Here is a 16,242-nt window from a genome sequence, read left to right on the forward strand (position 1 = left end):
TTTGTTTTTGACTTTTTTCGCCAAATTTCCATGATTTTCAGGGTGTCTTCTCGAAAATTTCGAATGCTACGCATCTGGGAAGCCACACGCCGCAATGATCAACGCTGGAGAGACGAGATGGAGATACCCCAAAGCAATGGAGATACCCCGAAGCAAATGGATGTGGTGAAATGGTGTTTCCCGCAGTGCCTTGGAGGCCGCAGAGTCCTTGGACAACACCCTGCGTCAACCCACCAAGGATGCCGGTGCTCAAGATCTAGATGAGATCGAGTTCACTAGCGTGAGGTCGATGAGATCGCTGAAAGCTCTGCAACCGAGGAAGCCACCAAAGACGCCAGTTCTCCAACTGTTACCGAGAATGACCGTAGGGTCGACGAGCCCGTGAAGGGGTCCGCCACAAGCTCTACTCGACCTCGGCCACTTTCCGCAAATCGAAACGTATCGAATATTGGAGAGGGACTGTGTATTCCAAGCGACTACAATATACAGCAGGGGGGGTGGGTGGGGTTTGACCAGATTGCTACTACAATTTTGCGGGCAACGTTCGTGGGAAAAAAGGGAAACGGAAGAAAGAAAGGGAACGGAGAAGGCTCAGTGAGTTTGTCATCCCAATAAACCCTTCACGTGTCCTTGTCGATTTATTCGCGAGGCGAAAGGCAATCGGAGGGGCCTCCACTCCGACATCCCCAAATTAGCTGCCCGCATCAGAACCTGGTAAACCAGAATTCTCGTGAAACAGAACCAGGACATCACGACCAATCTCCGGGGTGGTGGAGTGACGGGCGGAGAACTCGATCTGGGAATGTACCCTTGTTCAGTTCCCTCGTTTTTCGTTTCTCGTTCCCCTGATGCAGCATGGCAGATGCACGACGAGGACGAGCGGTCGCCAAGGAATCCCCATATGTAGGTAGCGTATGTAGGTAGAAGGGAGAATCTCTTGGCCTGGGGGAGTACATGCTTTGTAGCTCAACGAGGTGACACAACGTGGCACTTCGTCCGTCGGAAGTTCGGAACGGTCGCGTCGAGGAGAAACTTCTCGAGCCTCTCAAACACTACTGGCCGGTCGCAGCATTTCGCAAACGCAAACTTTGATGTCTCTGGGGACAATCTCGAGGAACACGAGGAACACTCTCGGGCTGTGAGCCCGATCGCTTTATCAAATGTGGCCGAGCGTTGCCCTGGGTATCCCCGACGCAATCTGTGTCTAAACAGTTCGGTCCTATGTATTCCGTTTCGTACTTCTCTTCCCCTTTTTGCACGTGTTCCTACCAGCGACGCACCAACGTTGGAGTCCTGTGTCAGTTTAGGTCTTGCCTTTGGGCGCAAATGAGGAACTCTGGATGCTGAGGAGGGGTCGCAGTGCAAAACGCCCGCAGAAGAATACTGTAGAGGACCCAAGGGTGCGGGAGAGAGAACAAACGAACAGTCTGAAGCTGACCTACGTCATTTGGGATGTCGGGTGACGTAAATGCTTGTATCGACGATCTTTACGCTCGGAACGAGAAGAACTTTCAGGTCATTTGTCTGCTGTCCCTTTGACACTATGACAGCGCGTCTGGCTGAACTCCGATCCGCGCAACATGGGAAAAAAGCTTCCTGCAGCTCGGAACCACCGGGTCCTGTGGATTCGCGACAAACACCCATCAGGTGTGTACAAAGATCGGCAAAATAAAGAGGCCACTTTGGTATGAAAAAGAGAAGTGTGCATCCAATACGTATTTCACAAGAAAGCGGAGGATCGGAGACCTTCCCGACATGGCTAGGGTGAACGCACGCGCCCTGATTCTTGGATAGGCTGTCGTTTTGTAAAGTCTAGCACTTATTGTACAACCTGGGCGCCCCACCATATTTCTTAGTCTTATCAAGTCCCGCTAGAGGTGGGATGGCACTCTGAGCAACAATCAGCAAGAATGAAGACCTTAGTCTCATTCTCATTCTTTCATGGTCAGATATTCCATCAACGTCCAGAGAAACACACTATCCGCTGCAGTCGCAATGAGTCTTTCGGCAGCCACCAAGCATCCCAGTTTGAGTATGGGCGGCAGTGTCCTCCACAGCGTCGTTCAAGAGCTCCTATCCGTACTCCATTGTCACTTTGTTCTCCCAACTACCGAGCAAAGCAGTCTTGGAGCAGCAATCGGCAGCGGAAGTTCTCTGAGACACTCCAAACGCTGCAGCCTTTCGAAACTATGGGTCGCCGGGAGTTTTTTGACTATTGCCTTTAGCATGACCTGTCTAATCTTCAACATCTCGCGAGGAACGCCAAAGACTGGTATGGACCTGCGCTGGCCGGCGTCCATGTTCTGTATTTGGATGTGGACGGCTGGTTTGTCCGGCCTGTTTCCAATTCCGAGTGCGCCTACGACTAGCGACGGCGCGTGGGGAGACATTAATGTGCAAACTCGTGCAATGCTGGCCGCATTGGCGGTGGTTTATCTTCCATTGCCATCCGCAGCTTGCTTGGTAATTGCTTTTCGACGCTTCTATCGAACCGCCAGCCACATCACTGCCGCTGCGGCACAAGTGGAAAAAATGTGCGAAGTCACGCGGGAGGCAGGAGAGTTGACGAGAACTGGGGTATGGCACTCGAAAGAAGACAGCACGACAGGAATAACGTACATCTGCGCGTGCGAGACCTGGTTCGATATGATGGGCTTCGTCGGTGATTTACTTCCTGCCTGTGACGAATGCAGGGCCAGTCTGTACGCATTACCTTATCGGAATAGGTGGGTTGGCCTTTGCAGCATTCTTCCAAACGGAGCACTGCGTCCTGACCTTGTTGATCACCGAAGACGCATTGCGTTCCCTCGGTTCTTCCAGCGCTTGAGTTCTGGAGAAGACCAGAAGAAAATCTTTCAGATGATCAAAGCCGTGACATCCGGGAGCAGCGAATGCAAGCCAGTGCTCTATAATCTTCGACGGGAGGTTGATGGTAGGGCAGGCCGCCGTCTTTCTCGCCACAACGGGTCTGTCTGTACTCAAGCTCTCTGATGAATCCGCCAACCAGATTGCGAAATCTATATTCGAACGTACATGCTGCCGATAGTGCACGATGGGAAAATCGTGGCTCGCCGAGGTGCTACGCAGGACGTTACAGCGCAGATCATGGAGGAACAAGCTCTAAGAAGAGATAAAGAGCAAGCCATCACGCAATCACAGCAGAAGGTTTGCGTACTTTTAAGCGACTGAATCGACTGAAGGTTACTCATCTTATGCCTCGCATCTCCCTCATCTCCGACGAATCCGATTTACTATTCACTTCCCAGGACACCTTTCTGGTAAGGAAACGGTACTTTCATTCGTCTCGAGGCTTGGAGCTCATAGCTTAGGGACTAAGGCGACGATGTCGCATGAATTGCGCACGCCTCTCACATCCATCATCGGCCACATTGAATTGGTGGCCGAGACCCAATTGGACCAAACCCAACGGGAGTTGATCGCTAATGCAGGCCGAGGAGCAACAACATTGTATGCTCTGATAAAGTATGCATGGTCTTTTTTGGATATGTGGAAGGGAGACGAAGGACTGATATGCCCGCGTCGCCTCCGCGCCCAATTTTTTCTCAGCAATATTCTGGATTACAGCAAGCTCTCCGCCGGAAAGATCGAGTTGGAATCGCATCACACGAACATCGCTGACCTCCTCGGAGATGTGTACCTTCTCGTCAAAGATCTGAGCACCGTTTCTCTTTCAATAAAGCCGTACTCAGGGCCGCAGATAGAAGTGGATGCAATGCGCCTCAAACAAGTGTAAGTGCCTGCAACAGCAGATTCCAAGACCCCTTTATCGAATCGTCTTCACAATCATGGAACTGAATATGCATCCGTACATTTCCAGGTTCTTGAATTTACTAAGCAATAGTCTGAAGTTTACCATGCCGGGCGGAAAGGTAGAGCTGTCAAATCGCTGGGAAATCATGCCTGGCAACCTCGTCAGCCTCGAATTTGAGGTAGCCGATACTGGCATAGGCATGTCCCCGGAAGTACTGGAGAAGCTCTTCACGCCTTTCGAGCAAGCGGACGCATCTATTAGTAGAAGGTTTGGAGGAACAGGGCTTGGCCTAAGTATCTCCCACAAACTGGTAATGGCGATGGGGGGAACGATAACTGTCCGGAGCAAGGAGTCCGTGGGGACGACATTTACGGTCAAGATAGTGCAACCCATATCGCCAGAGACTGCGCCGCCAACTAGGAACAGCGTGGCATCACGAACGGAGGGACCGACGTCGCTGTCATTGTACCCATCACCACCTGCCGATATCTCGCCGGTTCTATACGATTTTCGGGCCTCCTCGCCGAAACCACAGAAAGGGGCGAACGGGACTGGCGGTCATTCGCTGCAAACGTGCAACGCTGCGATCGAGGCAGCTTTCTCTTTTACCCAAAGTCACCAGTCATCGATTCAGTCGGATTCTTCTCATAAAGTCCTAGAGGGCATGAACGGTGCGGCCATCAACGACGGGCGTACCGAACCGGCTTCAGATGGCCAAACCAGAGTTTTACTCATTGAAGACAATACAACCACGCAGAAGCTAGTTCAGCGGATGCTCAAGGACATTAGTCTGGATGTCGCAGATAACGGACTAATAGGCTACGAGAAAGTGCGGGACTTCCCACCCTACAACCTGATTTTATGCGATATGATGATGCCGGGTATGGTCTTGATGCAGGAAGAGTTGCAATATCGCAGAAACATTGGGTGCTAACATCTGAACAACCAGTTATGGACGGTCTTGAAGCCACACGTAAAATCCGTCAACTGGACAAATCAAGAAACACAATGATCGTCGGGCTAACCGCCAATGCGTTCAAAAGCCACCGCGATAACTGTTTAGCAGCTGGCATGAATGACTTTGTGTCGAAGCCCTTTACGAAGCAAGGGCTACTTGATGCGGTTACGAAAGCTCTGACAATGCCGAAGCGACCTCCGTCGAGGAGGGCGTCGTCAGTGTCGCAGGACCTCAATGGCACCGTGGGTTGCACAACGATCGATATACCTGCGGTCATGCGGCCGGCAACTCCATAACAGGAGCCCGCGGCCTAAGATCGGTCGCGGTCAGAAGTCCGTCGAATCGGGCACTTGTATCTATAGCTAGATCAGTAGCGGTTTGATTACATATTGCACTCTCTGGCCCATACCGAATGAAACTTTCGATTCGGTCGGCATCAGCGAGCGATTTTTGTAGACAAGGACGTTGCCTGTACGTACATTAAGACGTGGGAACAAAACTCTCATTTAAGTCAAGATGATTATGTACAAAAGATAATCGAAAGCTTCAGTTGACCGTCTAAGAACCTACGCCTAAATTGCCCGTTACGCCAAAACATTGAGCAATACAAGCCAAATAAAAGATCGAATACCCTATAGACGGCTAGCCTTCAACCATATTGGAAGCCCGAACTGCCTATCGTTTCCTAGCCTTCATTGACCGTCGCTTCGAGGCGGATGTCTGCCGGGCGGAACCGGACTTGATTGCAGCTTTTCCCGAGGTTCGCGATGACGATGCCACCGAGTCCAAAGTCGCCCTCTGCTCCGCAGATTGGGACGCTATGAGCTCGCTCCTGACTTGATCCTCGTATCCCGTGCCGCGGAGTGCTCGTGGAAGTCTCACCTGTAAACCTTTGGGGCTTGAAGAAGCGATAGTGCGCAGAGGGTCGTCGTCGTTTTCGCCCTCGTCTGATGTGAAGTAGTGTGAGGAATCCCCGGGGGAGCGCGGTGGTGCCAAACCTTTTGTCAATGGTGATGAAGGGGTGATGGGTGTAGCGGGCATGCTTAACCGGACGCGTGTGAGCGGAGAGCCCTGCTGCGTACCCTCGAGGAGAGCACCAGAAGAGTTTCTGCGCTTTTGTACGGTTGGTGTTTTGATCGGGGTTGGCAGGACTGGATCCTCTCCAAGCTTCCTGCGCTTGACCCTTGGTTGCAAGGGTCCGGGTTGTCGAGCCCGGGAGGCTTTCCGTAAGCTGCCGTACTCAGAGTGTGATGAGTAACCGGAAGAGTCTGAGCTCTGATACTCTTCGTCACTGTCGTCGGCACTGTCATGTTGATCGTAGGCTTCATCCCTCTTTGACTGAAATACCATCTCGAATAACTGCTGGTCCAGTGCGTCCGTATCCACCTTGAATTCACCTAGCATTTTTCGAAGATCATTCATCGTGTTTTGGCACATCTTCAATGCAGATGATGCCGATATGCTTTCATTCATCTTGGAGACGGTGTCTTCGAGAGCGAACCAGTTTTTCGGAAGGATTCGTCGAATCTCCTGAGGAAGATCTTCAAGTGGTCCTGTCACATCCACTGGGTCAACTTCGGACGAGCCAGGCACGACAATGGTGGCTTTCGAGCTCGTTCCTATAGTTGGAGGAGGTAACGCGCTCAAGTAGGGCAACTTGTGAATGTCGTCGTCAGTGGTACTTTCTGCCATGCTCATGGAGTCCGGCGAGCATAACGAGAGTTCACTATGGTCATCTTGCCATCGTGTCTCGGAGCGCGGCCTGCCTTGCACGAGCCGAGAACTATGTAATTCGACTTGGCTTGCACCAATGGAAGTCGGGTTTGGTGCCCAGTGCACAGTTTTCGCACCGCAACTTTGCTCCACGTTCACGTTTCCGCAAGCAGCTTCGGAGGATGTCGGCTCTCCAAAAGAAGTTGACGTATCCAAGATTGGAGTGGCGAATTCGTGGGGTTCCGCGGATCCCTCGGCATCGACATCAATGGGGAAGCACGGGTCCGGTGATCGTTGCAGGAAGGAATCTTGATCTGATACATTCCCAGAACCTGGTCTGTGCTCCTCCGTGGAAAACACTGTTGCATTGCTCTGTTGCCATGAACAATGAGATTGAGGTTTCCCTGATCGAGCTTCTGTATCCACCTACCCCTAACGAGTCTATCGCGCCGTAAGCATCAATGTCTCTAGAGATGTGTCCAACATCAACCTGCTCCGGAAGCATCGAACTAGGAAACAGTTTGTCGTACTTGTTGTAGAAGTCGGATGGTCGGAGAATATTGTCAAACCCATTTTGATCGGAGATCTTTGGAGAGCCCGTTTCCATCGGAAGGTAGACGTCCTCCCCTTGATATGTGTCGAACATGTCTGGCGCCTCCGCCAGTAAATACTCATCGATATCGCCTCCCAACGACGAAAGCGACACCACCGAAGATGGGACATCTGCATCCGATGCAGAGCATCCATCTTCATCGTGTTCAATGCCAGATGCAGACAAGTCGAACTGCTCCAGGTCGACGCGTGAAAGATTGTCTGGATCGATTATCGTCCCGCCTTGAAGACTTTGGGCCTGCATGCCCATGACCTGTCCTCCAAAACGCAGCAGGTGTTGAGGTGATGGGGTTCGGCAGCTGCCGATAAAAGGATCGCTCCCTGAGAAACGCCGATATGCACCACGGGGCTCCATAAGATACTTTGCGCTTTGCGTTTGGGGAGTGTCGAGTGTGCTTCGCGAAGGTTGGGCTTTCGACGGCACCAGATAATATGACTGCTGGGCCGTCCTGAACTGGCTTCTTTGGGGTATGGCCTGCATGGTCATTGTCTCCATGGGTGTTGGGCGGTATGGCACTCGCCCGTGGTGCATTGGCGCTCGCGTAGCCGGAGGAATGGGAATCTGCAGAGCTGGTAACGCGTGGGATGCCGAAGCAAGTTGGAGGAACGGGGCGTGGGCCTGCGCACCCAGAGCCGCTGTGTGGTGGAAGTATCCCTGCGCCGAGCGATACTGTGGAAGGGTGCTTGGGCCTGGACCTGGCAACGGTGTCCTTGCGGCATTGTCGTCGAGCCACGAGGGTAGAAGTCCACCATCTTCGGGAGGATGGGTCAGTTGCTGCGAGAAATGCGAGAACATAACGTCGGGCTCAGCCGGGAACAACGGAGTCGCTTGGAGGCGGCCGCTCCTCGAGTGTTAACGACGTTTGCTTCCTGTTATGGTCGGGTTGTTGTGCGTAGGAGAGGTTTTGGGGAGGAACCAGGCTTATGTCTCGCTTCGTCACAGCAAACCCCCAAAAGTTCTGGATATCCCAATCCAGATCCACTGTTTTCCAAACAGTCTTCCTTCCCCCGGGCCTTCTACGATTTATAAAATCTCAGCGTCCTCGATTAGCGATGCAATGTATGCAAACGCTAGGCTCTACCGCTACTGTAGAGGGAGTAACCAATAAATGGCTGCAGCAGGCCCCCTGGCGGCTGTCCTGTACGGAGAAAAGGCAGGCGATTCACGGCGAGAACACAAAACGCCAGGAGGCGAAAGACCGCAAGGTCCCTTTGAGGAGGATATGAGAGGAGTAGCGAAAATAACTCTTCATGGAACGCCGTGATCAGAAGTTACAACACGAAAGACTCGCTCGCTTGTGGAATGCTGAAGCCACACAGAACTTGAGAAGCAACCGGCGAGTCTTTTCAGAAGTCCTTGTAAGTTGTAACTGTACGCGAACACAACTTCGAATCGGTTATGTAGAATTTCAACAAAAAAGGGATCGACGAGAAGTTTGGAGGAGACCTGTCACCGGCGGGCGTAAACAAGTCCTCTTCCAAGTCCCAAGAACCCGGCCGTGGGCCTACTTGGTCACTTTTGCACGAGGAGGGTGGAGGCTATATATCATATATATACCCCAGCAACTGCTCCGCAGGTCCGTAGGAGGGAGGCTTCGGAAGGGCGAATTGGATCCCTCCAAGGAGACCCCCGCCACGCTGGGCCAGCACGCCATCCCCGCAGTGCCCTCACCCCTGCTTTGTTATGCACCTGTCGCCGTAACCTATACGTGTGATGAGTCGAAGTTCTGGAGCGTATAACCTTTTTTTTTTGCGGAGATGCGGAGTGGACACGTCGCGTGGGTGTGATTGCGGTGTGCGAGATGCACGAGGGAGCGCGCGTGTCCGAAAAGCCGGGACATAGGGATGGTTTAACAGCTCCGAAGTTCCGTTGCAACTCGCACCCGTTGTCGAGCCTGGCACTTGAGTGATGGTCCAAGATCGTCCGTTGTCGGCGATATCTTGATGTGTGCGGTGTGTCAGTCTGCCAGAGAGGTTGCATTGCGCATGAATAGGTGTCAGTGTGTGATGGGGCAAGAGTAGAAGAGCCGCCAACGACTCGCTCCAATGATGTTTGAGAATGAAGACCGGAGGCCCATCCACCGAAGTGCTTTCTCGTATGCCAGTACTGAAGAGAGACGTAGTTGTCTCATGTTTCTTTTGTTATGGCACAATCACATGGACAGCGGAGTCGCACTTGTAAACCTGTGTACGGGAACGCCGCGATACATAGGTTTGGAGAAACGCACAACTCTCTCGAGGGCAACCACACAATCGTGGAGCTCACTTGTTATTGAAAAAGATGAAGAACTTAATTTTTATGAGCTTGGCCGCAAGGATATACCTCTCCAAATGTAGGAACACAAACATGCCCGCGGACTTTCAAAGGGCGGAAAGAACACAAATGCCTCAGAAATGCACATGGAGGAGACTGCTAGTGGGGAGGTGGGGGTCTACGGTAAGGATGATGGGTAGCTCGATTTCCCCGCCGCTCCGGGCCCGTTCCCGTTCTCCGATCGTTGGGTTCTGGTAAGATACCCACTGCCGCCGCCGCCGCCACACCCCTGCCATCTATTTGGTCCATGGGCAGGCTTACGGGTGGGGGCGGCAGCGGCGAGTGGGGATTGTGATAGTCGATGTCGGGGGCATACGCGCTGGGCGGATGCGCAGAACCCATCTGCAGCAGCTGTACATAGTGAGGGTACTGCTGGTGTTGATACTGGTAATGGTGGGGGGGTACTGCCAACGGGTGCTGTGGTGCCGCGTAGTGGTGAACTTGGGGCGGCGGATGAACAACAGGATGTGGGACTGGGGCGGTTGGGTGATCTGGTAGCGGGGTGTTGATGGCTGAGAGGTCGCCGAAATCGTCCGCTCCTGCGCCGTCAAATACGTCGGGCGAATTTGCACCGTCCTCATTCCCGTCCTCATTTTCGTCCTCGTCAGATTCGCCCTCGCCTCCCTCAATTTCTTCCTCTGCTCCATCTGAGCTCCCTTGCCTCTGCTTCCGAGCATCGCCGTTTGGGCCGTGCGAGGGGCCGTCGGCCGGCACCCCTGCGCCGTCTGTAGCCGCAGCTTCTCGGTTTGCGGCCAAGCCGCCCGCCCTCTGTGAATGCAGAGTAGAAAAGTGAGAAGCTATCAGTACAGGTACAGAATGCTTTCAAGTTGGCAACGACAACAGAACCAAGGTGCACTCCCAAACGATCTGATCAGCTCCAACTTACCCTAATGATATCTTCGGAAGTTTTCATCTCATGAGCCTCGGTCTCTGTGTATCGCAGCAAAATTTTATCCATATCCGTTGACGCAAACTGAAACAGCTTTCCGTTCTGGGTGAACATGATCAACCCGATCTCGCATCCGCACAAAACTGACAACTCATGGGCTTTCTTCATCAGGCCAAATTTGCGCTTGGAGAAAGTGACCTGCGATTTTCAGACGTGGCAATGGATGAGGATCTTGAAATATCATACTCCCGCACACTCTATCTGAGAAACCTTTCAAAGCATTGGGAAACCCACCTGACGGTTCCTTTCGTCCGTGATCCTCTTAATGGCAATCTTCTTTCGACCCATTCCTCCTTTTGACGGGGTGGTCTTTGCGAGTTGTTTAGGAATTTCCTTTGATTTGATGGAGCGGCGGAACGCTCACTCGAAATGTGAAGTAGAGATAAGGTGATTTTGAGGCGTCGGTGCCGCTCGGTGAATCCGATAGAAGGTTTTTGAAATCGTCCGAAGAGCTGAAGCGAGAAGGATGCTTAGGGATGATGTGACCAGATTGCGTTCGATATGTTCACGAGAAATGCTCTACAGATGATGTGAGTGCTGTGTCGCTGTCGCTCGGTGAGTACAAGACATAAACACTGCAGTTGCGGATACGGAAAGCAGTGGATTGTACGAGGGGCGCTGCGAGTTGGTCTCAGAGAATCCGTTCTGGATAGGAGGGGAAGTCAAAGGTTGTTTACTACGAGTCTATCCAGGCTATGGTGCGAAGAAAGAACGCTGAGCTGAGCGGGATTAGTGATTACCAAATGCGTGACGCTGCCTGTTATGGCGCATGTGATCGGAGTACCAATTTATTTGAGTGTTTTTCCAATCGACATCAAAAGCGGAAGGGAAGGTACGCTACAGATGCTTCTAGTTATTTACAGCGTATACGTGGGAGAATGCTATGAGGAAAGGATAGGCAAAAAGAAATACATGTACACTGTCGCTTGACGACAGCAGAATCCAGAACAATCAACCAGCACAAGCAATCTAGAACCAAAAAAGCCATTTACAAAGTGAGTCTACAAGCCCAGAGCTTCACTGATCCCAAGCGTTGATTTCGGCGATTTCTACACGTTCGCTGCCGGCGCAATAGCCGGTGTTACTTCGTCTTCAACCGACGACCGCCGAGAAGGCAATGACGATGACGAAGCACGCGGTAAATTCTGAGCAACAAGCTGCGGCAAAATGTCGTCCTGGGATGGCTTTGTGCGAAGTGAGGACGGGGCAGGGGAAGGCGCTCGGGAGGGCGCAGCTGAGATGGCCGAGCTATCGAAATGTACACTTGGGACATATGGCGGCGCCGGTATGGAGTCGTCGTAAACCGCAACCGGCGTTGAAGTTGAAGATCGAGGAAGCGTAGGCGGTAACTCGTCCACCCGGATCTCCTCCATCCCCACACTCGGTTGCGCTGCTTCTTCACCTCTAGCAAGCGACAGTCTTCCGCCCAACCACGTCCTCACGCTTGTCGCCACGGATCTCACGCTCCCGTTTCTCTGTACGCCTGCCGCAGGATAAGCCGGTAATGGTTCGTCAGCCAGGTTATAGTCTGGTGGGGCCGATAGTCCCGCACCGTTCATAATGATGTCGTTCAGCTCCTCCTCCGATAGAGTTTGCAATATCCCCAATGCTGACATTTTCTTCAATCGAAGGGCTTTCACCATGTACGCTGAGCACGTTACAAGTAGCAAAAGCACCCAGACACCAACGGCTGTCCACGTGTAGATGCCGGAATCGGGGGCAGTACCATTCTGCCTCGCAGTGTTGTTCTGGGAAATCGCATAGTATAGTATGAGGACAAACGACGGCACCCACGTCAGCACGGGCAGGGCGTAAGTCCTTCGCAGTTTGTTGCGGTAGACCACATACAGCTTTCGATTCAATTCTTCTTCCGCCTGCGGGTTGCTTTGTCTGTTCAAGTATCGCAAAACCTGCTGTCTCTGACTCAACGACAGGTCCGACAAACTGTAGCGGCGGGTCCGTGCGTTAGCGGCATTCTCAGCTTCCGTTGCGGTGAACACCTCGTGCATGTAGGCTGGAGATGCCGTTGTGGGCTGCCGGAGAGGTTGGGCGGGAAGTGCCCCCGTCGGGAATGCGACCGGAGGTAGATAGACGGGTGGTGGGACGGCCAGAGGCGCACGAGCGTTTGCGCATGATGAAGGTGGATATGAGCCGCTTCCAGGAGAAGAGACCTCGCTGGTGGTTCCTTCCGTCATGGCTGGTTTCGAGCACAGCGTTGCGTATTGTTGGCCAGGGAAATTGGGGACGCAGTGAAGAGAGGCCAAGCCGTGAACCTCGGACCAATGTGGTGCGTGCGCTAGGCCGTCTTTAGTTCAAAGGCTCACGAACAGTCGTGCGGTCGCTGAGACCGGTTGCTCAGGCGCCTGCGATAGTTATCGAGAAAACAGTGCTGCTGAACAGAAGAGCGGCATGCCGGATGCAAAGCACAGCAAGTCGCAGAATAGCGCAGAATATTGGGAAAAAAGTCGACGGTGGTTGTTTGGGCGTCGCGGGGCGTTTCGGTCGCGCTCTGGGTCGCGCTGGGACTGACGCTCCAACGTGGTTTGAGGACAACGACCGATTGCTTTGGACTTCTGGGCATACGGGAACCTACCAGACGCACGACAAATATTCCCACGCCACATCTTGACGATTGCATCGTCTTCTGCTTGTGCCCCTCCCGCTTGCCTAGCTCACTACATATGTCCGACTCCCAGTCTGCGCTTTTGTTGAAAAGGCAATTGAAAGGTATGCCTTGTTCGTCTTGGAATTGGAATTGGCTTGGGCGAGCACTCAGTACAGTTCTGTCCCCAGAATTGTCAAAGAACCCGGTCGAGGGCTTCTCTGCAGGTTTAGCAGACGACAATATCTATGAATGGGATGTTATGATCGGTGAGCAGCCAACTCTGTACTTTTACCGCTATGGCACAGTCCACACTAACGTGCCTGTATTCGGAAATTGCGACAGTTGGGCCAGAAGGGACCGAGTAGTAAGTTCTCCCAGAGCGCTGTTACACTGAGCGAAAACTGGGTAGCTGACGTAGGCTCTCTTTAGTGAGGGGGGTTTCTTCAAGGCCCGGCTGTCGTTTCCCCATAACTACCCGCAAATGCCGCCAACAATGAAGTTTATATCACAAATGTGGCACCCAAATGTATACGAAGATGGCCGGGTCTGCATATCCATACTGCATGAGCCAGGTTCGTCCGTCGGGGGGGATAGCTGCATCCGTTGGTCAGATTCGGCACATTTGCAGGCTCCGCTACTCACGTTTTACGCGACAGGGGATGATAAGTGGGGTTACGAGACCGCGGCAGAAAGGTGGCTACCCGTCCACACGGTGGAGACGATCGTGCTATCAGTGATCAGCATGCTTTCCGGTCCCAACGATGAATCTCCGGCAAATGCCGAAGCAGCGGTAAGAGACTCGTATTGTCATATCATATGCATGAGCGAGTGACTTTACTCAAAGTAAAACGGCCGTTCATGCAGAAAGAGTGGCGAGAAGATCCAGCAGCGTTCAAGAAGCGCGTCCGGCGGGTGGTCCGAAGAAGTTTGGATGAGTGAATGCGGTGCATGCAAGAGATCGTTTTCACATTGCATATATGACCATACGTCGACCCGGCCAGTACCACTTCTATGATAAACTGTCACCCCTCAACCAGCACCCGATGTAGATATTCAACCTATGTAGTCCCTGCGTGTCTTTTATGCAATAGCCATCACCAGCCGTTCTTTGTCAGAGCTACCTATTCTAGCCTGCGTGCATCTGTTTGTCGGAGTTACCCGGAGTCAATATACTTATTCTGCTCAGAGAAAGTCCCGTGGAGAGGCGCACAGAACTCTAGAGTCCTACATCATCCTAGGGTGCCATTCTCTCGCTTTACCACCTCCGCTCCCGCCACTTCCAGTCAAACAGAATGGAATGCCTTCACGTTCCACTTGTTGAAGAAGGTCTAGTTTGGCTTTTGCCGCGCACAATTTGCGCTGTTCCTGTGGCTATCAGAAATCTCTCATGTTCCGGTGGCGTAAGCACCCACCCCATGAACTTGTGTCTCAAAAGTATATCGCGGCACCGCCGGTAGTCCGTACTGGCGGCTTTACATTCGCCGTAGGTCGCTGAGCACATGTCGATCTCCCTGATTGAATCCGAGCGAGAGTTCAGCAGCTCATCCACGGCATTTACGAGATGCTCTCCAACCTTCATACCTCAGCGTTTCCGGAAGTGCTTTGACAGATACGGCAGCCACGGCCCTGTGGAATAGCTCAAAGAGTCTGATTTTGCATACTGAAGAACTGTTCATCCGCCAAGTCATACGTTAAGTCCGTGAGCAACGTCTTGATACATTTAGGGGCATTGTCTTACCGTGCCTTCTCATGCCAAACGCCCTTCTTGGCTGCGAATCCCTGTTTCCGGCCCTGAGTGATCACTTCAACATCGATTGGATAGTTCGCATCCCATAGGATTGCTGAGAGTCAGTGGGGAGGTGTGCTTCAGTGCAGGGGTCTAATGTTCCGATAGTGGACAATGTTGACTCACATGCATCCCCGGAAACTGGTTTAGCGTCCGGATGCGCTTGTAAAATCGATGCCTTTGACCAATTGTATGGGATAGGTGACGCCTGCAGTTCAAGCTGTGTGGTGCGATATCCGGGAGAGAGATCTAGGGAAGATACCAAATAAATCAGACGAACGAAGTTGGCATGACATTGCCGACGTTCAACGAACCTTTCAGTCCTTCTATCCGATCACAAAGCGCTCGTTGGAGTGCGACGTGGTCATACAAGTCTCCAACAGTGATGCCTTTCAGGTAGAGGGGCTCGATGAAGTGGGACAGGAGCGCCCCGCAAAGACCAAGAACGTTCCATTTGGCGATTTTGTCACTGGCAACATGGTCGATATCAGTATGCGAGCCAGACGGATGGAAGATAGGGGCTGTAATGACCGATGCATACCTGCATGACATCGACAACGTCATTTCGGCGTCCGCACGCGCAGGTTTGGTCCGCAGCACTCCCAAAGCGGCATAGTCATTGCGTCCTCGTCGCAGGCCCGGTTGTATCAGATCTCCGAGCACAACATTTGGCCGAGCATCCTGTCCCGTGGATATCGTGCCGTCCGCGCGGTCTACATCAACCATGTTGGATTCTTCCCACTTTCGCTTCTTGCTCTCATTCTCCGCCCGCGCGTCCTCCGGTTGGCTCCTCTCGAGGGCGCCCATTGATGCATCCCCACCTACAAGTGCGTACATCAAACATCGGGACGTTGGTCGTCATCGGTGGATGTCCTTCCCCAGAACCGACATAAGTTATATACATGCCGACTGGGAGATGTAGAGATGGAAGGTCACGCTCTCCCTGCATTTGAAACGGCCCGTTTCCTTTCTGGGTTCCAGGACTTTCGACTTTCCCGCGCGTGCAAGTTCGAGCTCGCTATACAGGTATCTGTTGATAGGGTCTGTCAGGGCCCAAGTGGAATGGAGTCCCAAAAGATGGTCTGACGCACTTTATGAAAGCCCTGCGGCACAGAACCTCGGCGTGGCTGTCATGCAGCGCTCCTCCGTCTGAAGGTAGCTGGCTTTTGCTGAGGCACTTCAGACCTGTACTGCATGCAAGGTGTCGGTATCAGGAGGCCAGGGTTGCGGGATGACCGATTGTTTCACCTACCTCAACGCTATACATTCAAGCTCTTCTGTGTCTCCTATTACATTCCACATTGCAGAACGTTTTGAAGAAGTCAGATATCATAGTTTGCAAACACAGGCTGGAAACTCCACAATTCCAGTACCCTGTGCAACATTCTTGACAATTCCCGCTAATACAGTCCATTCGGGCCGCTTCCCCCCGCGCAGCGCAGGCTTCCCTTTCTTCGGCAGTTTGTCATAGCGGTCGAGCACGGCGGCTGCTATGGCACTTGCGGCGGGCATGTCAGCTTGTGGGCTCCCAAG

General features: G+C 52.7%; 6 protein-coding genes across 6 annotated transcripts; 2 read left to right on the top strand and 4 right to left on the bottom strand.

Annotated features, from left to right (window-relative positions):
• The first annotated feature begins 1,630 nt into the window (after positions 1–1,630).
• Positions 1,631–5,227, top strand: EV422DRAFT_517246 (uncharacterized protein). The gene is made up of 9 exons (XM_053069433.1): positions 1,631–1,877; positions 1,950–2,726; positions 2,793–2,932; positions 3,008–3,165; positions 3,267–3,278; positions 3,338–3,483; positions 3,568–3,750; positions 3,839–4,653; positions 4,722–5,227. Exons 2-9 carry the CDS (start codon positions 1,996–1,998, stop codon positions 5,024–5,026), a joined length of 2,490 nt encoding a protein of 829 aa, XP_052928750.1. The 5' UTR covers positions 1,631–1,877; positions 1,950–1,995; the 3' UTR covers positions 5,027–5,227.
• A 178-nt stretch (positions 5,228–5,405) lies between these two features.
• On the bottom strand, positions 5,406–7,851 carry EV422DRAFT_503814 (uncharacterized protein; the record flags this gene model as incomplete). Its single annotated transcript, XM_053068377.1, has 2 exons — positions 5,406–6,815; positions 6,874–7,851. 2 exons carry the CDS (start codon positions 7,849–7,851, stop codon positions 5,406–5,408), a joined length of 2,388 nt encoding a protein of 795 aa, XP_052928751.1.
• A 1,457-nt stretch (positions 7,852–9,308) lies between these two features.
• Positions 9,309–10,967, bottom strand: EV422DRAFT_517259 (uncharacterized protein). The gene is made up of 3 exons (XM_053069434.1): positions 10,553–10,967; positions 10,256–10,456; positions 9,309–10,137 (listed from the first exon to the last, which is right to left on the bottom strand). The coding sequence occupies exons 1-3, from the start codon at positions 10,604–10,606 to the stop codon at positions 9,469–9,471; spliced, it is 924 nt and encodes a 307-aa protein (XP_052928752.1). The 5' UTR covers positions 10,607–10,967; the 3' UTR covers positions 9,309–9,468.
• A 341-nt stretch (positions 10,968–11,308) lies between these two features.
• EV422DRAFT_243440 (uncharacterized protein) lies at positions 11,309–12,827 on the bottom strand. Its single transcript, XM_053065677.1, has one exon. The coding sequence runs from the start codon at positions 12,511–12,513 to the stop codon at positions 11,368–11,370; it is 1,146 nt and encodes a 381-aa protein (XP_052928753.1). The 5' UTR covers positions 12,514–12,827; the 3' UTR covers positions 11,309–11,367.
• EV422DRAFT_605616 (ubiquitin-conjugating enzyme/RWD-like protein) lies at positions 12,603–13,862 on the top strand (the record flags this gene model as incomplete). The annotated part of the gene is made up of 6 exons (XM_053073781.1): positions 12,603–13,045; positions 13,112–13,189; positions 13,266–13,287; positions 13,353–13,495; positions 13,580–13,713; positions 13,788–13,862. Exons 1-6 carry the CDS (start codon positions 13,000–13,002, stop codon positions 13,860–13,862), a joined length of 498 nt encoding a protein of 165 aa, XP_052928754.1. The 5' UTR covers positions 12,603–12,999.
• On the bottom strand, positions 13,845–16,221 carry EV422DRAFT_605630 (adenosine deaminase/editase; the record flags this gene model as incomplete). Its single annotated transcript, XM_053073782.1, has 10 exons — positions 13,845–14,434; positions 14,505–14,549; positions 14,662–14,764; positions 14,836–14,958; positions 15,024–15,178; positions 15,251–15,530; positions 15,612–15,739; positions 15,801–15,899; positions 15,962–15,995; positions 16,083–16,221. The coding sequence occupies 10 exons, from the start codon at positions 16,219–16,221 to the stop codon at positions 14,227–14,229; spliced, it is 1,314 nt and encodes a 437-aa protein (XP_052928755.1). The 3' UTR covers positions 13,845–14,226.
• Positions 16,222–16,242: the final 21 nt, after the last annotated feature.

The sequence above is a fragment of the Fimicolochytrium jonesii genome, assembly GCF_025526975.1.
Source record: "Fimicolochytrium jonesii strain JEL569 chromosome Unknown EV422scaffold_3, whole genome shotgun sequence".
Classification (NCBI taxonomy): Eukaryota; Fungi; Chytridiomycota; class Chytridiomycetes; order Spizellomycetales; family Powellomycetaceae; genus Fimicolochytrium; species Fimicolochytrium jonesii.